The sequence below is a fragment of the Panthera tigris genome, chromosome E2 (genome assembly GCF_018350195.1).
Source record: "Panthera tigris isolate Pti1 chromosome E2, P.tigris_Pti1_mat1.1, whole genome shotgun sequence".
NCBI lineage: Eukaryota > Metazoa > Chordata > Mammalia > Carnivora > Felidae > Panthera > Panthera tigris.
Genome location: NC_056674.1, coordinates 37,796,288 through 37,823,568, shown reverse-complemented (window position 1 = coordinate 37,823,568; position 27,281 = coordinate 37,796,288). Strand labels below are relative to the sequence as shown.

The window sequence follows — 27,281 nt, the reverse complement described above, 5'->3', positions numbered from 1 at the left end:
CTCTTTCTGCCCCTCCCCCACTCATACTCTGTCTATCAAAAATAAAGAAAAAATTTTAAATTAAATGTATGTTTTTTTATTTTTTTATTTTTTACCAGTTTTTATGGGCAATGGGATAGTGGTATTCCTCATGTTGGCATGCCACAAGTAAAACAGTAGAAAACAAAAAACAACAAACAAACAGAAACAACCTGAATTGTGTGTTTAAAAGACTTTTGGGAAGAGATGTAGTTTGGTGTGAATCTTAAAGGATAACAAGGAATTCCACAGTTATAAAGAGAAGAGATTATATTATTTTGTTAGTGCTTACATAATAGGTAATGGACAGTTAACCCTAAGTCTACAGAAATTCTAAACATCCAGTAGCATATCATTTTTCAGTGCCAGGGGGGTACAGTTTAGATTTTCTTTTAATAAGGTATACTGTAAACTACAAAGTCAAAAGCAAACACCTAAAAATATATTAAATTCAACTATATAATAAAACGTGAATTTAGTGAATTTGGGAGAAGAGAACATCGGCTTTAGCATAATTATCCTTTGCCAAAATTCTGAGAGGAAAAAAATCTATGTATGCATGTTTGCCTGTTAGGTGTGTGTGTGCAGTCTAAGAGAGAAAACAGAGTATCGGTTGGTAGACTTGACCAATCAGCCATTGCCCATGAACCTGACTCAAGGTTAACATTTCCTCACTTTCCAAGAAGCAAAATCATACTAAAAGGAATCAGATAGTTTTTCCTTATACTTAAGTTTCCCAAGACTGTGCACTTATATTTCAGTCTATTCTGTATGTGCTATTTATTAAACATATATGGATCACTCATTGTTAGGTCAAGAGAGGTAGATGACAAAAATCTAATAGAAGTCTTTTGTCATCATTTATGTACACAAGAGTTGGTCTCTGATGGGGAACAGAGAAAATGAATGTTATGTAAGTAAATAACTGATCAATAGTTCATAAAGTTGGGATCCAGAGAATTACAAAATAAAATTAATCAGTTTAAGGGGTTCAACTTGGGTGCAATAGCACCTTGAACAAAAATACGGAATTTAAACTGTTCCGACTCTCAGGGAGGTTTGAAAATTATTATACAAGTCTGAGAATGTTCATGATAGATCCCTTTTGGTATGTGGTATTTGTACTTAACCTTCAAATAGTGGTCACTCATGAGATAAAGATTTAGAATAAGCCTGTAAGTATTCTTGAAGAAATGGCAGTGATTAGTTACCTTGATATACTTTGTTTTTGAAGTTCATCAGTACTATACTATGCAAAGGTTTCATGTTTGGGAGACCGCAACTACATCTTCGAGTTAAGTTTTAACTGAATAATCTTGGTAAAAGCTTATTATCCTTTGAAGGGCAGTCTCCCATCAAAGTATGGGAATATCATTGAATTTAATGTAACTCCTACTTAGATTCGATACAGTTATAATTTACTTAGGACTGAAGAGATCTACTTATGCGAAATATCTCTTATTGCATATACTAAACAGTATGCATGGTACTGATCATGCTGACAATTACAAAGCACAAAGGCTAAAATGCCCTTGACTACGTGCCTAATAGTATCTGAGCACTTCCTGTTTTCTCTTATTTCTAACAATTCAGAAAATAAAGTGTTCAGTTTTTCAGTTTTGATTTTATCAGGAATAAAAGAAAGTTAAGTAATTTTTTCAGGATCATGTAGGTGGTACAAGGCAAAGCTGGGGCCCCACACATTGCTGTGTAGTACAAACACTATATGCCCTTTTCTCTCTAGCAGCTGCTATCTAGCTCACGGTCCAGCTAGAAGAGAGGTGGTGTATTTCAAATACCTTACACCTTATTTATTCACCTTACATAAGTAGACAAAACATAAAATGTAAGTTCCTTGCCTTAGGGTCATGTAATGTTTTTAAAAAAACTTCTCTTTCCATTCAAACTAGAGAGATCCATAGTTCCTCTCTCAATGAACCAATTCATTCATTAGACCTAAAATAGGAAAAGAAAAGGGATTCATCAGGTGAGACATTTAAGGCCATTGGCTTGATTTTGGGGAATGAGGTTATGTTCCATGACTGAGGCGGTGGGGATTCCACAGGATAATATTCATCCATCCACAGTTAATCAAATTAGAATATTGGAGAGTAGCCATCCTAGTTAACTAAATTTAAATCTTGCAACACTGCCAGTGGATTTAACCAACTATAAATTTGTAACATGGCTATGATTATTGGTTGTGTGCTTTACAAGTATTTTCATAATAGAAGTATTTTCTTACTTCACACACAAAAAAGAGTGAAGGTTTTAGAGATCTGAATTTAATCAATTATCACCAAGAAGGCTTTGAAGTATCAAATCCAAGTCTGTTTCTTCATATTCAAAAGCCTTACATGTCCCCCCTCTTGCTTTACATATAAATAGTGCCATAGAAACACAAATACTTGGCCATCACCAATGTATTCTGTATAATTTACAAGAGATCAAAATATTATTACATGGTACAAACTGTATGGCATTTATTACAAGTGAAAAATCATCACATAGCCGAAGTCAGCAATATATTAGACCAGATTTCTGTGCATATGTGTGTGCGTATGTAACTTTTTAAATTTAAGGACTGAGGATTAAGGATTATGTATTAAATTCTCTGCTGTTGGAATTGACCTGAAAAGATTACAAGATTATTATCTGTTTACACTGATGAAAATCTTTATGAAAATGACAATATTAAAATGACTTAGCCTTAGCTTATCCGAAAAGATCCCAAGGTCAGTTTTTAATAAAAAAAATTCATAAAAAGTAGGCTTCCCCATCTTTAATGTTATCTTGTTTACCATTGTTAAAGACATTCTCTTAACAATTGACTTGGTTCTGGCCTTTTCCTGGGTTTTTGATGTTCACCTTTAGTATATAGCCAGTCAAATATGGTAATAGCACAAAAATGGCTTGTGTTCTACCCAGGAGAAACAAAGAGATAAATCTTTGTTCCACACAGCGCTTTTTTCTTTTGTATAATGGATTTTATCATTAACATAAAGCTTTCTTCATCAAGGAAACCTCTTTTAAGTTTTTCAGACATGGTCATTGTAAAGCGAAGCTCCAGCAAATGGTGTTTGAAGTAATAATTTCTCCTTTTTTTAAGCAGTCAAGCACGTGCTATTTTTCCTTATTGAATGGTCAGATTCCATAATCACTATGTTGAAAACACCCTAATTAAGGGAAGTAGAAACAGACACACATGCTTTCAAGAAGAAAGTTGAGTTGCACGGTAAAAATGAAATACCCTCAATGCTGATGTTATTTTTTCCTTCCCATAGGGAACCACAGTCAGATATCACGAGTGCCTGTTGCTATTAAAGTGCTGGATGTCAATGACAACGCCCCTGAATTCGCATCCGAATATGAGGCATTTTTATGTGAAAATGGAAAACCCGGCCAAGTAAATATCTCCATGTTGTTAATGCTGAATATGTTTGTATACAACTGTCTCATATTTAATTAACCTGCATTATAGTGAGCATCTCATCATTTATGGTTTTCAAAGTCACAGGCAGGAAACACCCAAATGGGAACAGAAAAGGAGCATTTTTCTTTCTCAGATGTTTGTTAAATCTCCCTACTTATGACCACATTGGCTCCTGAAGTCGAACAACCTACTGGGCCATGAACCCAGAGCCAAACAACCATCTTAAAATATCTCAGGCTAAGATCTTAGAGAGGTGGGGACAGAATTTTAACCTTCCAATGACAGGAAGCAGGAGAAAAAGTTCATGGGGAGGGCCTTTCAGTTTCATATCAATCATAGGAATACTACTCAAGGGTGAAACCCAGCAAGACCAGTTGTAGAAAGCTAATTTTGAAATCTATAAATAGTGTAGATTTATTTAGATCAACATAGGATGAACTATATGTTTTAGACGTGCAAGGAAAGCAACTGAATATTTTGTGGATTAATCAAAACTTTTTTTTTTAAACCTGTCTTCTGTAGCAGAGATAGGGACAATGGAGACAGACAAAAACAGAGAGGAAGGAAAAAAAAAAGGGAAGGAGGGAGGGAGGGAAGGAGGGAGGAAGAGTGAACAACACAAAGAGAAACAAAACCTGCTCTACTCTGAATGTCAAAATGGAAATAGTCTATGTAAAGTTCTAAAAAACACAAATGTAATAGATTTATTTTAACAAGGTGCCAAAGTACTGTATGTTTAAGAAATTTATCGTTTTTCAACTTCCTAATTTATTTCTGGATGGTGACATTTTAATTTAAATAAACAGCAGCTGACAGCATGACACTGGAGTTGTTAATCCAACTATTCTTGTGCCTCATGTGGGTGTTAGGAATTAAACTTACTACTTGCCGAGTAGCTTACCTGACAAGAGTTAGATATTTTTTTCCACCTAAAGAGAGGACTAACACTGTAGCCCTATACTTTTATTTCATTATTTCACAATGCTCCTGTACAATAGGGGACATTTTCCCCTCGACTACTCTCATGTATCTGAAGGATTAGCCTCATTTCCATCTCCCAAAAAGAGACACAAATACATGCGTGCACACACACACCAAGTACAGCTAAAATTCTAGCAATAAAACTGATTAATTTCAAACATCTACGGGTCATAAATATGGTTATCAAAATATTCATTTTTAGCAGCGATACACTTTTTTAAAAATATTCTAACATTAACTTAAATGTTTCCTAATTTCATCATGTGGAATTGCCCTTTAGCCTATCTTTTGAACATTTTCATCTGTTATCATTTGAAGGTGGAATGTGTGTGTGTGTGTGTGTCTGTGTATACACGGACACACACACACACACATATATATACACACACATATATATAGTAGTAAATATCATTTAGCTAAGTTAGGATTGAGCTGGCAAAGAAAGTTTGATCAAAATTTATGCAGGTTAGTTTCAAGGATATGGTTGTGTGGGCCAGATCGTTGCTGGGGTAATATAGCCAATCACAGACTTCTACACCAGACATTGTTGATCACACAGAATGTATCTAATGCTTTAGAATTTAAATAAAACCCCATTTTCATGCAAAACTCACCACACAAGTTCAGAGAGTCAATGGCATTGAGATTTCAAAAATTCCACATTGGCTTCACTTGTGATACTGACCTTTGGACCTCTAGGAATCTGGAGATTTATCCTATGGATTTTGACTATTTCTAAGGTTTTAATGATTCCTCAGCAGTTTTTATACTCAGGAAAAAAAATGCATTGTTTCATCATCTTTCCTATGCAAGATCAAAATAAAAAAAAGTTGATTCTTTGTTTTATGATTTTTGCATATCAAAATGAATGACTCATTCTGTGAAGAAATGCTTATGTTGTGTATCTGTCCACTGCCACTAAATTATCCTCAAGTGAACGTGTTTAGGTACGTTTATTAGAGCTCATATTAACATGAAGAAATCAGATTTTTGACTGTTCACCTAAGTTTTGGACATAGGACTGGTCGATACACATGAAGTTGTTCAAACAACTCCTGAATTCCTTGAATCCTCTGTGCTAGTCACAACTCATGTAATTCATTACACCATTAGTAGGCCACTTTTAATGGCTCAAGTATCTTATTTTTATACTTAACATTTTCCAAAATTAATTGTTATCAACATAAATTTGTTATCAACATAAACACTAGTGTGTTTATGTAACTTCAACATACACATTTTCAGTCATTTCTCATAATGCTACACAACCTCTGACTTTGAAATCAGAATATTCATTATGAGGTGATAACACACTCATGAAAAACAAATGCCAATAGCTGAATGAGCACTAAATTCATAGTTCTATCAATATTTTCAACCATTAATGTCTGCTTTACAACAGCCTGAGAAAAAGGAATGTGGAGGACTCTGAAATGTCTGGTTTGTCCGGAAGGTATGGACTTAAGGCTAAAATCAAAGAGGATCTACTTCCTGGGAAATGAGGCAGCTGGGGATCATTGGGAATAATTAAGAGCAAGCCACTGCAACACTCAGTCTGTAAAAACCTCCTGGACTGAGAGAGCCTCTACAAAGAGGTTTTTAAAACATCTCACAAAATGAGAACCAGTATCAACAAAACACAGACAACTCTACTGTACTTGACCACTCTTTTCCACTAATTGGACTCCTTAAAGAATAAAAAAAAAAAAAAAAAAAAAAAAAAAAGACTAAATAAAAACTTTCACCAAGGAAGGAGGGACAACACTTTCCTCCTCTCTGGAAGTACATCTCCAATACATGATACATCTATGCTGAAACTGTTATAGGTTCTTTGAAAGTAGAATTGGAAATCATGTCTGCTTCTAAAACCTTTTCATTATTATTAAGTGACAGATGACATTTTCTTCAATTTATTTCCTAAAGAGAGGAACCACCACCCATAACAGGAAAAGTCCATAGTCCATATTATACAAAATCATGGTGCATCCCTTTTCATTAGAATCATCTGAAATAATTGCTCCATTAGATAATTAATAAAGTATTTTCTGTTGCTCATTACTTCTATTTTAGAAAAATTTCCCCAATAGTTCTAGGTAATTTATCTCAAGTCACAAGTTTTAAGATGACAAATATGTATCCTTAGTCTCCAACTCAATCATATCACGATACAATCATTTACAAATTACTTGGCTCTCAGTTTAACAGTAAGAATAAAAAAAATTCCTTCCACTGCCTCCTCTCTAATGGCCAAAACAGAAATGATGGTATGGTTTAAAGAGTTCAAAATTAGAAAATATATAACTGATAGTTCATGTGTATAATAGGATGATGGTAGGTTTGGGTCAGTCAGTAAATACTTATTAAACAGACAGAAACTATGTACCAGGACTTGGTGAGGTACTGGGGATTTAGTGGCAAACAATGCCCTAAACAACAGTCTTTTTCCCTTCTAGAGTTTTCTCTCTGGCAAACACGTAATAAAATTAGAAATGATAGAATTGCAAGAACATACCTCAAATCCTCTGGGCAGAAAGGAGGCTGAAGAGCTGAAGGGAAATGAAGCTATCTTACTGAAAAGACCTCTTAATATAGGACCTGTTCCACCAGAGACAGGAAACATCTATCAAGAGCTGAAAAGGAGTCAGCTGGGGATAAACCAGGTTCTCTCTGAAGAGAATGGTAATCTGGCTGGACGGGTGGAGGAACAGGTAACAGCTGTGGAGAAACCAGTATCTTCCTTCATTATGCTTGACAACAGCACACTCAGAACCAAACATGAAAAGAGAAATAGAGAGCTTTAGTGACCAGTGTTGGCTAGAGGGCCTTCCATAACTCTGTTCTACATCCTATCCCCTTGATAGGGTCTTTCTAGGATTTTATTTCAGATGCTAACCCCTTGCTTATCATACATACATAATTAGGATAATTTGCTCCAGATGGTTCATTGATGCAAGGACTACATTGAAAATGTTGTATTTCCAGGTATGAGTCAAGGTCTCTTATTTAGTCCCAGAGAATATTTTACTGTTTGAGGACTAGATGACAGACTGCTTCAGTTCTTTTTTCCTTCAGGGAGGAGCTTCCCTTTTTTACTGTAAATAAATCTAGTGGCATATAATTAAAGCTTCATCACCCTCTATAGAAGCTGAGGCAAGCTATTTGGCATCAATTATGTCTGGGATGAAAAAAAATGCTTTGGTTTACTTCTTCTAATCCCCTTTGTCTCTGACCAATACTGTAGCAATATGAAGTTGGCTTATCCTAGGAATGTCATAGGTCAAAAAATAAATAAATAAAAACTACAAAGAAAGGAAGAAAATAATATCCTATATTTCTAGATATGTATCTAGCTAATGCTTTGCATGTAATGAATATTCACGAAATTTTAGAATCATAGTTCTAATTCATTTCATTCAGCAGTGACAAATATTTCAATAACTAGCTTCTCAGATATTACCATGGAAACACTTGTTTTACTCACACAGTGCACAAACTAACCTCTTCAAATGAAAAATCACTTATTTATTTATTTACTGAACAACATTTTGTATTGCATCTACAAGATACTCTTGTAATATGACCCAGGGAAACAATGTAAAAAGGGCAAAAAAAGAATGTCCTGTCTAATGGAACTTAATGAGGAAGAGGACTTATTAAAAAAAAAAAAGTGGAATGAATACATAATATAATTTCAATTTTGAAAACTGGATTGAAGGAAACATTGGCACAACTAGGCAGAGGGGAAAAAAGAAAAAGCAGACCCTACTTTGTATAGTGTTGTCAGAGAAAGTTACTTTTTAAGTGAGTATCCTTTAAGCTGAATCTGAAAAAAAAAAAATTAGAAAGGGCTAGACATTCAAGCAGTGGAAGCAAGAGACTTCTAGCCAGCACGATAAGCTTGGGCAAAGACCCTCAAGGGAGAAAGACCTTGGTTTGTTTGAAGAATTGAAGACCTCTGTGGCTAAGTGTAAGATTAAGAAGAATGTAATAAGCAACACTGAAACTGGACAAAACGCATTTTGAATAAAATGTACACACACATGCACAACACACACACACACATGCATACATGCAATTAAGCAGGAAGAACATTTAATAGGCTGTAATTGCAAAAGATGTTGGTAAAAGATATTTATTAAACATAAACTATATACCAGGACTTGGTGAGGTACTTGGTGATCTAAGGTGGTAGCAGTTGAGATGCAGACAAGGAATTGTGAAAGCCGCATGCTTTCATGAATACCATAATATAGACAGACATCCAACATACAATCAAAATCACTACTTTGGAGATTGGTGTTGGCAGCCACATTTTACTGATAAGGAGGCTGAGGCTGAAAAAGGGTGAGGGGCTTCCCCAAGGCCATGAAAAGTGGCATACATGGGTTTCAAGGTCTGTTCTTGAAGCGTCCAAAGTCCTTGCACCTTCTATGATCTTGCAGTGCTTCCCAAGGAAGCGGACTTTGAGATTCCATTGCCTGTGCAACAAACTTCTTAGAAATAAGATTGTGGTCAAGAGTGAGCATTTTTCAAAAGCGAAAAATGTCAACTCCTGTGACCCATAAGACACATTATCCAAAAAGCATTCCACAAAATCTTAAGAAAGAAAGCTTAGGGAGAAAAGTAAAAATAATTATCTGTTGATAAACACCAGAAATGAATGTGTTTGCTACTTTATTTATTTCTTTTAAAAATTTCTGTTGGCTTTTTTCTAATAAATATAAAACAGTGAGTCAAAAATATGGCATTTTATAACACTCATGAAACAATAAATTTAGGAGATTTAATTTTAACTCCCCTGCCAGCAGGCATTTTTCAGGATCTATCTGCATGCACAAGAGGGAGACAGGATTGATTTTGAAACAGGTGAAATTGATAGCCTCAACAAAAGGCATACAGTACTATTTTCATTTTGGGGGGTGTAGCTAGGAGATGGTAAATTAATAGAATCCGTAAAACAATATTTGAAGAAATCATACTTAACAAAATATATTTCAAAACCATCATTAACAGAAGTATGACTTTTAGAGCTCACTTTTGACAGAGGGGAGCACATAAGTAAAAAATACAGTGGAAGGATTTGAAACCAGAATAATCTTAGTGTGAATCACAGCTCTGCCATTTACTAATTTTGTGACCTTCAGTCTTAACCTCTACTAAACTCCGATATTTCAGAAATATCTAGTGCAATATCAAGTGCTTAATAAATAATTATAATTATTATTAGTATATATTTTAACTAATGTCATAGTCTAAAAAGCAAAATATAGGATTAAATCATTAGGATTGCTTTATTTTGTTGTTAGAGCTACATGACTTTGATTTGGAGCAAAACATTATAAATAGTCCCTTAATGGGTCCCTATAACAGAAGACAATCTAGTTCCCTGTATTGGAATAACTCCTCCTCTGGTAATTTCCAAGTATTTTATTCATTCAGGGTAAAGGAAAGGCTTGTACTTTATTCCTCCTCATTTAAATGTGTGGGCCAATATCATTATTTTTCAAATATACTGGGATCAACCTGCAGGACACATTCAATCTCCATCTTTTTTGGAGTCATGTTTTCAGCCAACATACACATTGGCTGAACCTCTTGTGCGATCCCCAATTCCATATTCTAGCACCTCACCTAAATGAGATTGATGATCCACAGAGAACATGCTGTCAGGGATTGTTTGAGAATCTTGGCCTATTTCATACAAATATATTTTGTTTTGTTTTCAACCTATAAGTTACTGAGTAAGAATTTAGGACTGAAGCAAGGTGGGCACATGTGTATGCTTCTTTCCATTTGTTCTTAGAAGCCAAGTTGATACCCTTGTGAAGAAAGTAAAATTGACACTGGATAGTAAAAGGCCTTAGGCCTAGGCTTTGTGCTAGTGGGTAATATGTGGTACCACGAGGAGCTGACATTTTTTTGGAAGGGCAGAGACATGGTAACCACCAAGCTAGATAGACACAATGCCTCCACACAGAGGTGGAAGTCTCCCAGGCCTTTAAGATTCAGTAGGAATTTTGGAGGACAGCATTTCTCAAAGAGTGCCTGAGAAAAACTTGTAGGGCATAGCACATCACCTATATGGTGTGGCGTTTGTGGTGTGTGTGTGTGTGTGTGTGTGTGTGTGTGTGTGTGTGTGTGCGCGTGTGTGTGTGGTTTACTTAATAGGGTCATGGAGCACTGACACTGAATTAAACCAAGTTCAACAACATTCCTTTCTTCTTCTTTTGTTTAACTCTAAGATTCCCTTACATTTATAAATACATATGAATCATGAGAAGGCTATATGGTCTTTGCCATTTAGCAAACATAGCTGATTATAAAATCTTTCAAATTTCCTTCAGAGAAAACTATACAACTAGTGGTAAAGGGAACCCAGTCAGGAAACAAACCTGCTCCAGGAGGATAAATAATGCCACACAGGTTCAGCTTAGGAAGTGATGCTTGCAATGCCAAGGAGGCATCAGGAAGTATTCCTGTGGAGTAGTATCATGGAAGATGGAGAGAAGAGATTGAAAAGGGACCTGAGACTTCTCAGCTATGTTAGAAACTTTGGGGTTTACCCTGCTAATGAGGTTTTCAAAGCAGAGCAAGTGATGGAATATTTTGTTAGTATTAATTCAGAGGTGCACAAAATACACATGAAATATGCAGAGTCTAGGAAAAAAGGTATGAGACACTGAAAACTCCAGACTTTGTATAAACATACTATTCAGAAGTCCTTGCTTTGTATCATTTTATTTCAAATTGGTTTCAGGAAGGGAAAGGGGAGTGAAGGAAACAGAAATGGAGGAAAATATTGAAAGTTTCGCAAATGGGTTTATAAAGGTACAGCCCCCAAATGTTGACCCAGAGGACTGACGACTTCACTTAGTGTTTAAAAGAGACATAGAAAATCAAATCTATATCCTCCTGTTGTATTTTCCATAGGTCAGACTTCCAAGGTATATGTTCTGAACAGTAACCTAATGGTTTTTAAAGACAAAGATACACACACACACACACACACACACACACACATACACACACTGGCATGGCAAAACACTCTAGATAGGAGAAGTCTTGGTAGAGATTGGATTACCATGCAAATTATAAAACAAATATCCAGTAACTATCCATTAAATATCTATGAACAGTGCTTATATTTGAACCTTAATATATACAGTTTTGAAATTATGGAGGATAATTGGGTCATTGTGCGGATTTTAATATAATTTCCCAAATTCCAATATTTCCTCTTTTTTCAATTTATCATCATTGTTATAACTTGAGTTCTCTTGTGTGCATAATTTTTATTTCCAAGGACCCGTCTTTTAGGGGCTGGTTTTTAAGCTATTTTGTTTTCTTTCAGTTATAAAAAACATTGATACTCTGATAAAAGCTATGGACTTTCCCCTCCTTTATGTGCATATATAAGTAATTTCATTCAACTTTACTTTCAAGTTGAGAAGATTGAAGCACGTGATGCTTATTCATGGTTCATCCTTTCCTTTCCCAAGTTTAAAACTCATGCTCTAATAAACAGAAGTTAGTATTTCAGGAAAGCTAATAGGCAGAGGAATGAATAGAAAACCAAAAATGATGCTGTGCTTTCCGCAGCACCTTTGATTTCGTCCCATTCAACTCACTTTCCATCACCTTCCAATTCACACCACCACAGAAAGACTTGCCAAGAAAAAAGAAAATTAAGTTTTGCCTGACAAAGTGACAGTGTGCTGTGATGGTAGATAGTATCTTTGCTATCAATGTTGAGTGTTCCTGGAACATAGATGTATATTCCAGAAGCTTTTGAAAGCATTCCAAAAGATGCAAGAGAATGCAATCCTCTCTCATCTTGTCCACACTTACAAGGAACTATGATTTCTAAGTCTTCATTTTGTTGTGTGATGTGTCAGAATAAAAGGGGACCTTTATCTCAGTAAAGCAAAGTACCTGAGCAATGAGAACAAGAATATTGAAGGCGTAAGCCCCAACTTAACTGAAATACATGTGCAAAATGTATGAATGTCAACAAGATTTTGAGGCAGCCTGATGTATTGGAGCAGGAAGACACAAGTGGTTTGTTATCAGATATATCTGGGATCAAATATTATATATCACATCTTTGATGTACTAGGGTTCCAATACATTTCTTCATACATACTTCTCAAGGTTATGTGAGAATTAGTGATGAGGCTAAAATATGCTGACATTATCAATTCATTCATTCATTTTTTCATTTAGGCAATATGTATTAAATAGTTATCATGTGGTGTTCTTACAACAGTGAAGGGGATAAAAATCCAACTCATTGTATATAATCATGCTTGGTACCTAAGAACAAATCAATGAATAATATCTATAGAATCTTACATTGCATTTCTAATAGATCCCTTGACAGTTTTATGGTTGCAAACAGATCAGATCATCCAAAATGTATCTGTTGGATGCTTGCTTTTCAAAAATTAATAATGACAGTGATACCTCACTGTCATTCAATATTTTTGAAGTAAGGTAAAATAGTCTTACATAAAGTTTAATCAACTCTGCTAATAAAAACAATATAAGTTGGGTTAAGTGTTGATAAACAACAAATTGTTTTTTAATAAAACAGAAATATGATATGGCCCCATAATTCTCAAAATTTTTCTTTTTTTAGTTTCATTTCTTAGAAAGGTTATTTCATTTCAAATTAGTAATCTCAAGAAATAGAACAAAGTCTGCTCCCATAGAATTCCAAGTATGGCCTTGAAATTCATCTCCTTATCCCAACATTCCAGATATACTTTGTTTTTCTAATAAATCTATCCATTTATCTATCCATCTCCTATATATAGATATTACCTATCTACCTATATACACCTATATAGATATATAAAATTTCAGCTTCCTTTAAAATTAATCCACAATAAGTCATCAAACATTAGATTTTTTCAATTGCATCTTTACTGGTAGAAAGGAAAAATATTTAAACCGAATGTTATATATGTACTCCTAAAAATCTGTGACCTCTCCAGAAATTTTCAATTATCTAAAAGGTAATTGACATCATAGTAGCACACTGGGGGAACGTGTGTGGTTTTCATTCTCCAGCTAGTCAGTGTGCCTATAAAATCTGCTTATGTGGAGTTGCACTGCCTTGAATAAATCTATTCTTTTCTTTCTATTGTTTAAAGCTGAGTGTATTCAGATGTTATTACATCAGTGAAAATTTCAGCCTTTTAGATAGGGGTATCTTAACGCATTTTAATAGTATAAAGTCCTTCAAGTGATTTACCGGTGTCTACTTTTAGAGAAAATGTCTAGACAGTAGCTATCTACATTAAGATAAAATGAAGTGTCAAAAATGGTTTAAACCAAATTCTTAAGTGTAGTCAGTTCATGGGATATTTGGAAGTTGATTTAAAGATTCACCATTTCTGGGGCACTTGGGTGGCTCAGTCCACTGAGCATCTGACTTTTGATTTCAGCTAAGGTCATGAATCCAGGTCATAGGATTGAGACCCTGTCTGGCTCTGCCTGAGCATGGGGCCTGCTTAAGATTCTCTCTCTCTCTCTCTCTCTCTCTCTGCCCCTCTCCCCTGCTTTGTGCTTTCTCTCTCGCTCTCAAATGAAATTTAAAAATAAAAAATATAGGGGCGCCTGGGTGGCGCAGTCGGTTAAGCGTCCGACTTCAGCCAGGTCACGATCTCGCGGTCCGTGAGTTCGAGCCCCGCGTCAGGCTCTGGGCTGATGGCTCGGAGCCTGGAGCCTGTTTCCGATTCTGTGTCTCCCTCTCTCTCTGCCCCTCCCCTGTTCATGCTCTGTCTCTCTCTGTCCCAAAAATAAATAAAAAACGTTGAAAAAAAAAATAAAAAAAATAAATAAAAAATATAAAGATTCACCATTTCATCACTATTTCCCCAACATATCAAGCACTGAGCTTGATGTTAGCTTAATAATACAAACTCCCCTAGGGGCGCCTGGATGGCTTGATCGGTTAAGCGTCCAACTTCGGCTCAGGTCATGATCTAATGGTCCGTGAGTTCGAGCCCCACGTCGGGCTCTGTGCTGACAGCTCAGAGCCTGGAGCCTGTTTCGGATTCTGTGTCTCCCTCTCTGTCTGCCCCTCCCCTGTTCATGCTCTGTCTCTGTCTCAAAAATAAATAAACGTTAAAAAAAATAATAATAATACAAACTCCCCTAATGAGTAATAATAAGAGAATTGTAAACACCAATCTTCTCCCTTGGCTGAAAACAGTCCATCTCAGACTTAAGCATGCATCAGAATCACCTGGAAGACTGTTTAAAATGCCTCACCCCAAGCCTTTCTGGTTCAGTAGGCTCAAGAAATTGTATGTCTAGTTTCTGGCTTAAATACATCGTGGAAAAAAACATATTCATTGCAGGTATAATGTTTAGACCAAACTTCTGAGATACGGCATGACAGGTAATTATATTCCTTTACTTCAGGTAAGCTAAATTATTGCATCTTTTATTTTGGTCGTGGCGGCTTAACTAATGAAATAACTCATGTAGATCTACTTGCCAGCATGTATGAGTCTTTTTCATGCAGATTACTTAGAAATATTAGGAAGGGTATTATTACAGGAGCTCTATCCACTAACTACACTACAGAATGCATTTAGTCGTGAATGATTTTCACCACAGGATATCAAAAAGTCTTTTCATTTGCTCTTCTTCACTTATGCTCACACACGTTAAAAGTTAGTTTTTCAACTGGTGCACCTGGACATAGGAATACTTTTGAAACAAAATTGGGTAAATGGAGAAGGGAATACTACCTATGCTCACGGATAACTTTCCCCCTCACTGTTCTTTATAACTGCTTAGAAGAAGGTTCTTGTCAAATTCTTCCCTTAAATATGTGTACATGTAGGCTAGTCATAAAAGACTTACTTGTGTTCCCCAGATTTTCCCCTTGGATTTCCATTCTTTCATTTTTTATAAAACTGGAGGCTCAGGGCATCTCTCTGCACTTAAATGTCAGGGAAAACATGCTAGGTGTTCAAATAGAGTGAATATAATTATATTCCCATCTAATCTGATGAGGTTAGGGAACTGTTGTGGTAACATCAAAGCCATTACATTTATCATGGGGCTATGTCATGAATAAATGGTACTGACCCTAATAAAAAAAATGATAATGACAATAAGGATGATGACTGACATTCACTGAACAGTTACTAGGAACCAGATACTATATTAAGAGATTCTCATGAATTTATATCAATTGCCAAAACAGCCCTATGAGAAAGGCACTTTTTATTTGTCATTTTAGAATACATGGAAACTGAGTTTCAGAAAGACTAAAGTAACTCCCTCAGTGTCACAATGACGAGAAGGTAAAACTATGGCTTCTATCAAGGCTGCTCAATTTCAGAGTCCATCACTTTGATGACTACCTCACTGTCTTAATCCTGAGTTATATTTTGTGCTATTTTTTTGTTATCTTATTACTCAAACTAAGTACACTGATAAGACATTTTACAAGATCCTTAACAAAAGTAAAACCCCTACCAGGTAAGAATATGTCCCATTTTTAAAATGGAGAAATGAAAGCTGAGAGGGGTTATTTCCTTTATGTCTTAACCTTAACGTACTGTTCATCATATAGTATGCACAAAAGTCATAGATTCTCACAGTTGTGGTTCTCACACTCATTTAGGCGGTAAGTCACTAGGCAAGGATATCCTTTTCTCAGAAAGAAATGATCCATTTTTTCATCTATAATGAAAGTGGTAAAGTTGAATGGGACCTAAATTCAGACAGACCTAATATATTAGGCATCATCATTATATTCTCTAAATTTCACAAACCTTACAGCATTTCCCTGTTAATTCTTCTTATGGTAAATCTGATGTCGCCTTGACTGTCATGCTTTACAGGCATTTTTTTTTTTTTTTTGTAGAAATTATGTCGTAGTTATTTACAATGGTAGTGTAAGCTATCATTTTTACTACATTAACTACTGCCTGGTGTTTCATATTGAAGTGATTAATATCACAGAATCATTAATATGAATTATTAAGCTGATTCTCTGACATCCTAAGAAACAACTTAGCACTAAGTTAATGCAGCTTTGCAAATGAAATAAGCACATTCAACCGGCACCAATTCCAAGTGTGTGTATCTATCCAAACAGCTCTGCACAGTGGTAATTCTCCTAATCCCTATAATTTATTCATCTCAGGAAACACTCCAAAGCATTGTTTGCATGTGTTATCCACTAGCTTTAAAAACAGTATTCATTATTGGGAGGGAACAGATGCGACTCTTCAGAAAGGTTTGTTGCAGTGATGTTTGTGCCGAGGAACATTCTATTTGGCAAACATATGTAACCTGATAAGCAAAATAAAAGAGGAGTTTTGAGGATTCAAGATTTAAGTTCTTTACTTCCACGATCCTCCCAAGAGCCATACTACAATCACTGTAACAATTCCAAATCTCATTCTAGATGCCCGTGTATATTCAAATTGGAAAGAAACCTGTAATTACCCAGTGGAATTTTCAAATACCCTTAAATTTGCTACTTTGAGCCACAGACACCAAATGGACACAAATGAACATTAATGTTCATCAATTTATCAAAGCTGAGGTTTTAAAGTGATAAATGTTTCTCCTTGTTCTTGGCACAAACCATCCACAGCAACTCAGAAAAGTGAAAAAAAATCGTTGGACCAAATATCAGTTAACTAAAGAGATGTCACTCAGCTTTTAAAGGCAGTATAAGCCCTCTGATGTCATCAAAAATGCTGACGTCGAGTTTTATGTTACAGGTCATTCAAACAGTGAGTGCCATGGACAAAGATGATCCCAAAAATGGACATTATTTCTTATACAGTCTTCTTCCAGAAATGGTCAACAATCCGAATTTTACCATCAAGAAAAATGAAGGTAAATCTATTAGCCTTATGAAACAGGGTGGAACATAAATTGGAAAATAGGATGTGATTTCATAATTTGACTGAAAATATCAATAAAATAATTTTTGCTCACCCATGAGCAATTGAAACTTAGCTTATCAGCCTAATGGCTTGGTAATTACATCACTTCCTCCTTCCAATATTGAAACAATAGATAAGAAAGCTGTTAATGTGAAAGTTAATTTTATCCCAGGGAATACCTCAATCACCTTACTTTGAAGAATGAACAGTAAGATTTAACCCCTGGGAAAGTTCCAGGAATTTTGAGATACTGAGATATCTGTTAGAGAAGGAACTGGCTTATACTTCACAGTTGCTAAGTTTTAATTGAATGTTTACCAAGTCTTTAGGGAAAGCCTATCCTAATTTTGCCTGGTTTGTGGGTACACATTAGAGGTATTTGTTTAAGCCTGTACCAACTTTGATAATAGCAATTGGATCAGGAAATCCTTCTTGAAGGACACTCCTTATCAGTATTATTGTGGAGGTAATATAAACTGATTTTATTGTTAAGTCTTTCACTCATGGACAACATTTAATCCATTTCATTATTTCTTGAGAACTAAGTTTGGGTTACTGTTTTCCCTAACTATTATCTATTACCTACGAAGGTTATAGATCTATTTTTTTAAGTCCATCTCATCTGTACATTTTTGTTTCCTAATCTGCTGTATATGTAACAAGCATTTTTTGCTGTTGATTTTGGCTCAGGTATATTTAAAACTTAGTTTTGGCTGTTTTGGAATGATTAGCAAAATAAATGTATTGTCTTAAGCTGTTTTCTGTAGGCATTTGTTTGGATTTCTGAATGGTCTCTATAAAAACTATACTCAGAAGAGTCAAATTTAGTTCATGACATTTGGGTAATTTGCTATGTTGTGTTTCAAGGAGGGAGTGAATTTTGACATTTCTTTCATGAAATAAAACATTTTATGGCTCTTGTTAAGTATATTATGGCCCTACCTTTTAACATGATGCTCCTTACTTAGTTCTTTGGGGATGCTTTGATAAATGTAAGTGCAACACCAAAAATGAAATGGAGAAGTCCTTATACAGATATTCCTCGTTTAGCTGGCCTTCACTATTATAAACACGAAGGAGACGAAATCCTGTTCTTTCTCCTTAGTAATGGAGTACTCCTTTGTTAACCTTCCCTAATTAGGAACTGTAATCCATGTACATTGTCTTTGTTTTTCAGTTATCAAGATTTCTTTTTTATGAAAGTCACATGAATATGGCTAAGATGAAAGCCAAACAGAAATCCCAAGCTGAGCTAAAAGTCTGTGTATACGTGTGGTCCATGCTCACTTTGATTGTGAGCTAATAGGTATCAGTCATTATTTTTGCATATGAAATGCCCTCCATTTAAAAATTCTCTGTGAAGAAATATTTTCCCATCCCAAAGGTTTTGAGCTTTTTGGCATATTCTGGGCATGCAATTTCAATATATGCCTGTCATATAAGTACAGCCCGTCAAAGGCACCACATAAACATATTGCAAAGGAATGAGAGGCTGTTTGGGGTGCCAAGGAAAGTGCAGTTTCGTATTGTATTTGTTTGTACCCTAAATCTTTTAAAGAGGGGATTTTGGTCTGACAGTGAATGAATTTCATGTGTTTTCTCTGTATTTTGGAAGCAGTAAGAAGTCAAATTTGCACAATTAAGTAACCTCTTTCACCCTATCACACATTTCAATAAGCCCTTTAACAGAATATTTTAAAAGCATGTATATTATATGTCTTACTTTGAAACTAGAACATGGAAGTTACACTTTTTATTTATGTCACAGAATTGTGTGTGTGTGAAAAAAACTGAAAAAAGTTTTACAAAGATTCCAGGTGTTATGAATATTTTGTGCAAAGACCACTCTGTGCCACAATTGTTCCATTTAAATTGTGCGTTTATTTTGCCAAAAGTGACCATATAATTTATTTTTCCAATTGGGGCATTTTTTAAAGTGAAAGGGGTTGCTATTTATATTTGTTCCTGAAAAAAACAAAACAAAACAAAACAAAACAAAACAAACAAAAAAAACACATAAACCAGGATTGTATTGTGGAAATCAGAATATATGTTCACTGTGATTTTGGATTTAGGATCCAAATATTCAATTTCTCCGTAGAGTAAATCATGAGCTCACTAGTTTTTCGAATAGATATGTATAATTTATACTCTATCTTCCTTTTCCTAGATCAGAAATTCACAAGTTTTGCTACATAGACCACTACCTTATTGGCATCTGGATAGTTACTATAAAAATAGGGTTGGGGGAGATGGTCCCTTCTTCACATGTAGAAACAATCAAAGTAATGGGAAAAAAGTTGTCAGATTTAAAATTATGGAAATAAATAAGTAAATAGATAAATCAGTATTTTGTTAGCCTATTACCCATTCCCTGTTAATGATAAGACAATACAAGCACAATTGAAAAATCCAAATACTAGACATTATTTATTTTAAAACTATGGTATATTTTATGTTTTAAGATGGAGAAAATCAAATGGTATAATCATATTTAGGATTGTTTTTTTTCTTCATAAAATGGACTTTAAAATGGTCATTAACTGATGTTTCTCCACTGAGAGTGTCATGATTTATGAGTCCCAGCTCAACAGATGAAGGTTAATATTTTGAGAGATCTAGTATATCCAAATTTATAATTGATGGCCAGATGATTTCCTTATTTAATTAGATATTTATGGGTGATGGTTTTAGTATTTCGCATTTTCTAAGGAAATTGTAGCCACGTCTTTCAACTTGAAGTTAATGTGACCTTTCACCTCCCTTGTATAGATTGGTCCTTCTGCAATTTTCAGCTGACTAATTCATAATCAAAGACAAAAAAAGATCAAAATTAGCTGTCTCCTATCTCCTACACAGTTCGGTGATTCCACAAATAATTCTCTTTCTGAATATATGAGATTCATATTTCATCCAGATTAGGAAAACAACTTTAAATACCCATAAAGGTGAAAGCAAATGTCAAAAATATGATGAGTCACATCATATATGTATCACATATATACACCGATCATAGCACCTCACATTGTCTAAATAATATGGCCCAGACGTTGGTTTCTCCATCTTCCAGTTGGGTGAATTTAGAAACAAATTGAGTTTTTTGCTGACGCATTGCAGTATTGGCCTCCATTCTAACCATGAAAATGGAAGATACTCAACAATTCAATATAACAAGACATGGAAGATAAATGGACCTTTCACAGATACAGAAATATCTTGGTTGCAGAAAATTTCAGGTCTGCCAGGATCATGGTCTTCTCCAGCCTGCACATTGTAGTCAAAAGATTTGATTGGAATTGCCAGAAAGCAGTCTGGAAAAATGGGAGTCTTCATGTTTTGTACTGAAATATTTGAATCATGTGTATACAGAAATGAGGAAAACCACAAACAGGACAGTATAAAATGGAAAGAAGCAGACAATAAACTTGGCCTTAATTACACTTTGGTTAGGCTTCAGAAAAGACAGCAGGGGAACCAGAGTACCTGATGATACTAACATTTGTTTCTCTTCTTGGTATTTCCTTTTGACCAAAATCCTACTGATAAGCACCTCACTCCCCAGGTATAATTGTGATAATTAATTTGGATAATGTTGATGCTGACTGGAGCTTTGGATAAATGCACCTGGTAATCTCAATGTCCAAAACATGGTTCCCTGTTTAGAATGCATTTCATGCTTTGTTTTGTGGGGTTTCCATCTCAACTGATTGACTGGTTTCAAGCAATATGTGTTTTATGTCTTTTTATCCTCTAGAGGCACCCCTTGTACGAATACAGACTACAGGCTGATAATTTTAAGCCATACTTTCCTCATCTGTAATACCAGGATAACAATACCTATTCACCCCACAGGTGTGCTGTGATAGATATGTGTAACCAAGGTCTTAGACAGCTCTTAGCACAATGTCTGGTGCATAAAACAAAAAAAAACAAAAAACAAACAAAAAAAAACCTTCATCAGTAAATGGGACAAGATCGTCATAAGATTAATCTATTAATTCTTAAATTCCTATGCTATGTCCCATCTCCTCTGGCTTATCATTCTCATCCAGCCCCTTGGCAGCTTTAACTCTGTTAATTTTCGAGTATTGTACAGTAATTGTGAAAGTGGCCTCATTGGTAGTTGTGAAAACCTTCATCCTTACTAGAACACATTACGAGAAATCTGCTTAGTAATGTATTGCAATCTAAATGATATAATACAAAGATAAAAGAAAAAAAAAGGAGGAGGAGGAGGAGAAGGTAGAGAAATAATTAAAATATTTACCAGCCTTGGAAATAGCTGCAGGGTTCTTGGAACTGTTTTTGAATAGAAAGGCTTTTCTTTCTTTCTCTTGTGCGAAAATGAAACTCAGCTTTCTCCACACAATAGCTGACCCCATCTTCCAACTTGATGGGATTACTTTTCATTTTAGCATATCAAGTTGTTTTAAATACCCACAACCTCCTAACACAAATGCCCTGTGGAATCATTTTGCACAGGCTGGAAGATTAAAGGCAACATTCCTTTGCTTTTTTGAAGAATGTCAATTTATCTCACGTTCCTCTCACCACAAAACTGAAATTTGCTGCCTAACGGTGTAAATGGATTTCCCTGATCCCAGGCCAGCCAGAGCTGGCCCTCTGTCCTCCATCTTTACTCAGGCCGAATCCTCACACATGCCTCTGCTGTATTCAGAATGGAGGCGTTGAGGCAAACAGAGGCCCTCCTCTTTCTCCTCAAGCCACTTGTACCCCCATCCAGGCAGAACTGGACTTGAAAGGTCTTCCTGAAGATCCAGAGCAAAGAGGGCCCTTTTGTAATACAGGTGTCCTTTTCTGGCCACCTCAGGCCCTCATGGAATTCTTCCATTACCTCAGGCTGCTTTGAAGCTAAGAAAGGACTTTCCAAAATAACATCTTTCCTCATGTGGCCTTTACGAAAGCCTCCGTCCCTCAGCCACTGCAGATCCATTCTTAACGGGTTTCCCAGGCAACCATACCTAAGCAACAAGTGAAAACCCTGTGCTTGTATGAGTGCGATAATGAATACCTATATATGCATGTTTGCAGTATGGGGACCCTGTCTATTCTGCTCACAGAGAGGAATTTTCCACAGCACTTACACAGCACCAAACATTGACAGAGGTCTTTTCCATATAAGGTATCGGTTCTGATCCACATGAAGCATGGTACTTCTTGTCAATGTTGAATGGTAAAAGGTAGTACTCAATTTGCATGAAACAGGAGGCCCAACTGGGATCCCAAATATGCAGAACAGCATAATGCATACATGATCCAAAAGGCTTCTGCTTCAGTAATTCATAATTTATTGTTTATGCTTCTAGCAATGTTCCGTTGATAAAAAGCCATTTATGTTTCATTTTGTCGTCTAAACTGTAATTAAGGATGATGTGCAAGCTAAGAAAAATAGATAACAGATCTGTACTTCCACTTTCCAAGTTGCATATGATTGTAGAGTTGGGTTCAGAAAACTAGATTTTCTTTTCTTAAGTAGTTTTAATAAAATTCTTGTTATTTTGTATAGTCTCCATATCTTTTTGGTTTGTTTTTCTCTTTTAAATCATAATACAAGAGTGCTTTCAGAAATTGAGAATTTCTTCTGCATATACTGAAAATCCTAAAAGTATTGCTCTACTCAGAGATAGCACTGCTCCATATCTGTTCTTTAGTGTATATTGTGGAAGACAATTGAATTCTAAGATTACTGACTACCAGGGATATAATTTAGATATACGGCATAGACTCACATGTGTGGTTGTCCACATGCTATTCAAAGTTATAAATTGATTAAGAGTGTCATAATTTGCTAAATCATATCTGATCTGGATAGAGCATTCTAATTCAGAAAAAAATAATTTTAATGTTTATGTATTTTATTTATTTTGAGAGACAGCATAAGCTGGGGAGGGGCAGAGACAGGGGGATAGAGAGAGAATCCCAGGCTCGTACCCACAAACTGTGAGATCATGACCTGAGCCGAAATCAAGAGTCAGACATTTAACCTGCTAAACCACCCAGGCATCCCTCTAATTCTGAAAATTTTTGAAAGAGAAAAACCAAGAGATAAATTGTACATGCTTAGTTATCTTAAAGCTATTGTAGTTACCTTAAAGATCCCTTAGGACAAATAATCTTTTTATTGAGAATTCGCTTTCTGAAACTTTTACTTCAAAAGAAAAAATAGAAAATAAGGAAATCAGTCGAACATCAAGAGGAGTAGAGAGAATTACTCAGAGAAATGTTTTTTATTTATCAAATCTTGTTTGGACCACTTTCTTGTTTGTGCCATTAAAAAATAATGCTATTTACTGATTTAGAATCTGTTTACAAGCATAAAAATAGGTCTTGGGATTTTGTGGGTGCCAAATAAACATGACTGTCCTTTTGGTAAGCACAAGCAAATATTAAAATTGAATGTGGAAACAAAATGAGCTGTCAGTCGATGCAAATTCTCCTTTTTTAAAAAAGTATTAAATGTAGCTGACAATCATTTTATCTCCCTTCAGCATAGAAGTTTGAATTAATTTTGAGCACTTTATAGATACAACATTAGGTATACGTGACATTCTATCTAGGGATGTGACCTGAATAACACATATCATGTGCTTTGCATCCCTTGGTTTATTAAAGTGGATACAGAAAGCAGAGAAAAAATTTGGAAACAGTAAAGGGGGCACTCATGTAAACATTTTTAAAGTTGACTTGGGGTGAAGTAGAATGAATAGTAAAAGAGAGACCCTGTGGAATATATAAAGCACGAGCTTCATAGTTAAGAGTATTTAGCTTTGAATCCTAGCTTTTTGATTATGATCTGTGAGAACTTCCACAAATAGATGAATAATCTCGAACCTTTATCTATAAAATGGAAATAATTATTACCCATATGTTGTTTTGAATAAGAAAATATTGATTTAATTGTTAAAAATGTGCAAAGTTCAGTGTCTGATAAATTGAAGGTACTCACTCAATAAATATTAATTTCCTTTCCTTATTTCCCTTCTTTTTCTACAATTGTATGAGCCTCCTGAATCTCTCAGCCCACCGCAACAAACCCGCACCCACACCCAATGGAACAAACAAATATATGAATAAGGAAACTAAAATAAGGCATTTGGATGGTAACTAATGATAAGCTATTTAACTGCCCCTTATTTGAGTGGCCAGTGATTGACCATGTCTGTAAACATCGGCCATAAGTAAAGCAAAGGGAGAGGAGAAATGGTAAAGACAAATTTTGGGGTAACTGAAATTTTTCTTTGAATACAATCCTCATTACCATAACATAATAGATAAAAAAAAAAAGAGTACTTACAAATTGTAGGTATCCATAGAGCTGAGTTTTCTCTCTTTAGATCCAACTGCATACAACTCTGTATACTGCCAAATGGAACATTTGAGAGTTGATAGAATGATAGATTGTTTTATCTTGGAGCACCTTAGTAAAAAAGAAAAAGAAAAAGAAAAAAGAAAAGAAAATACAGATTAGGAAGATCTTAAATGTTAAATATGGAATGTCAAATATATTTTAAAAACTCAGTGATAGTGTACATTTAAAAAAGGCAATGATGAAGAATGTCTCTCTCCCCAATTTTATTATCCACCACTCTCTCCCTTCTACCTTGTTCTTATCCTCTATATTCCTTATGCATCCTTGAACATGCAAAACCAATGATGCTTTTTAAATGCACTCTCCCTTCCCTTTATCTGGAATACACATCTACTGCTCCCTCCATTTTCTATCTAGCTAATTTCCAATCATTCATAAGAATTCAGGTTACCCCCATCTGTGAGCAGAACAAGGGAATGTTTAACAGTTGCTGTAAGTTTTTTTTTTTTTTTTCCTTTGCTTTTCTCTGCAGGACAGTGTGGTAACTGCTAGGGCAGGCACATGAGTCAAAGAATGTCTCCCCCATTATCCTCTGAGGTTATTAATAAGAGAGTATATCTTTTTATTCACTCATTCATTCAATACCTATTTATTTAGTGTCTACCATGTGCTAGGCACTGCCTTGGAATTGAAAACAAACCAGGGAATTAAATAGGCATTGTTTTGGTCCTCCTGTACAGTGTATTTTTGTTCTCACAACTCAATCTTATACTAATTTGAATTCACAGAAAGGAAGGCTATAATCTAACATGGATTTTTGTCATATAGTGGAGAAATTCACATGCTAGGCTGCAAAATACTATGATTTGGGAAGGAAAGATCACACATTCTAACTTCTATACTGTCATAAACAAAGGTCCCTCTTAGACCTCACCCAACTTGTAAAACTGGCCCTACATAAAAAAGAGTTTTCATCTTTACAAAGCATTGTGATGATCAAGGTGGTGATATACATCCATAGTCATGGATAGTGAATTCTCCCTGTGAGTTTCAGATTTGTGCCCTCACTATGTCTGCACTCAGACAAGTGGAACCACATTACTCAATGTGCTTCTGACTACATTCAGATCATGTTGTGGAGTTCTTTTCAAATTTAAGGTGATCCCTAGGCATCACTGTAATTTATGCGTCAGCACTGCCACTGAATGGGGGCTGATGATTCCATTTTTGCATGTTTATTAGAATCCATTATAGTTTTGATCCAAGCCTCGTTAGATATAGTTTATGTCTTTTCCAGTTCCTATGCATCGTTGATTCAAATACCTGTCAGTGACCAGGTTTTAGCTAACTTTCAGTGTTTAATGTTTACTGAGGTCTTCTGGCAACTACAGGATGGTATTGTGCTGATTTTTGGACACGGCATTGGGTTCATTTTTCTGTGTGTTCCCTAAAGAGCCACCAGAATGAATGTACTGATGCACTTCATAGAGAAATATAGTAATTGTTGTTCTTGGACCTTTATGGGTCACCCATTGCCTTTCCTTTCAGCCTAGTAGATAGCTTACTCGAATTTTCTCCGTCTATTGTTTGAGTAGATCATTCTCAGCCTTTTGATGGCTGTTTATCTTAGGGCAGTCTGAGAAAAAAGCGATATTTCCCTGGTATGCTGAGCACAATCTTCTTTCTCTGAGTTTCATGCTTTCACTTGGCTAGACTGTCATTTCTCATTCCATCAAGGTCACACTGTGATGTACTTTTCCGGGGACTTCAGTTTCTTCTCCTACAAAATGAATGGGTTAGTGCTGAGGAGCTAAGAATTCACGTACCCTAATATACTGACAGTGCAAACATGTGCTATTTGGAGAAATATCACAGACTTGAAAATCAGACAAATTCCACATCCACCAATTAATGAAGATGTGACTTTGGATAGAGCTTTTAATTTTCTGTAATAGACTGTGTTTGATAATGTTAAAATAAAATTGCTGTGATGAACAAATGAAAGGATATATGATAAGTGCCAAGGGCAGTACCTAGAACTTATGTGATGTTCTGTGTACTTTGTCTTCTTCATTAACCTTCAAAAGAAATAATGCACATGCAAGTCATCTTTATACCAGAAATTATTATACCAAATCTCATTCATACTAAAATACTAGATAGTATTATTAAAAGATATGCCTCTGCAATATTACAGGTTCTCTTTCTCAGTATGTTAGGGCAGAATTCTGGACATATTAAAGAATTAAACCATTCCCATATATCAAAAGAACTCAATAAACATATGACACATGGTTCTAATAGCTCAGAATTTGGTAGTCTTGCTTATCTTCTAAGGGTGGAGAAAGAAAATATAAGAGTTCTATGAAGATATTTAATTACTGGATTGGTATTGATTTATCAGGAAGGTCTCTCAAAAAAGTAGAGCTTAAATAAAGTTTTGCAGAAATGAATACACTGTTATGTGCAGAGGGTGCTAATCACAGTTAAGGGAGAATGGTCAGATATAGAAGGAATTTACTTTAAGGAACAATAAGGAAAGGCCAAAAATGTGTTTAAAGATAGATGCAATGAAACATTTTGTGGAGATCCA

At 35.3% G+C, this 27,281-nt stretch overlaps 1 protein-coding gene across 3 annotated transcripts in view; it reads left to right on the top strand.

Annotated features, from left to right (window-relative positions):
- The window catches only part of CDH8 (cadherin 8), a 518,426-nt gene that overhangs the window by 447,400 nt on the left and 43,745 nt on the right, over positions 1 to 27,281 (top strand). For all 3 annotated transcript variants that reach the window (XM_042970108.1, XM_042970109.1, XM_015541187.2), the window contains 2 exons: positions 3,303 to 3,424; positions 17,191 to 17,308. In XM_042970108.1, coding sequence (XP_042826042.1) covers positions 3,303 to 3,424; positions 17,191 to 17,308 — 240 coding nt within the window. The remainder of the gene's footprint in view (positions 1 to 3,302; positions 3,425 to 17,190; positions 17,309 to 27,281) is intronic.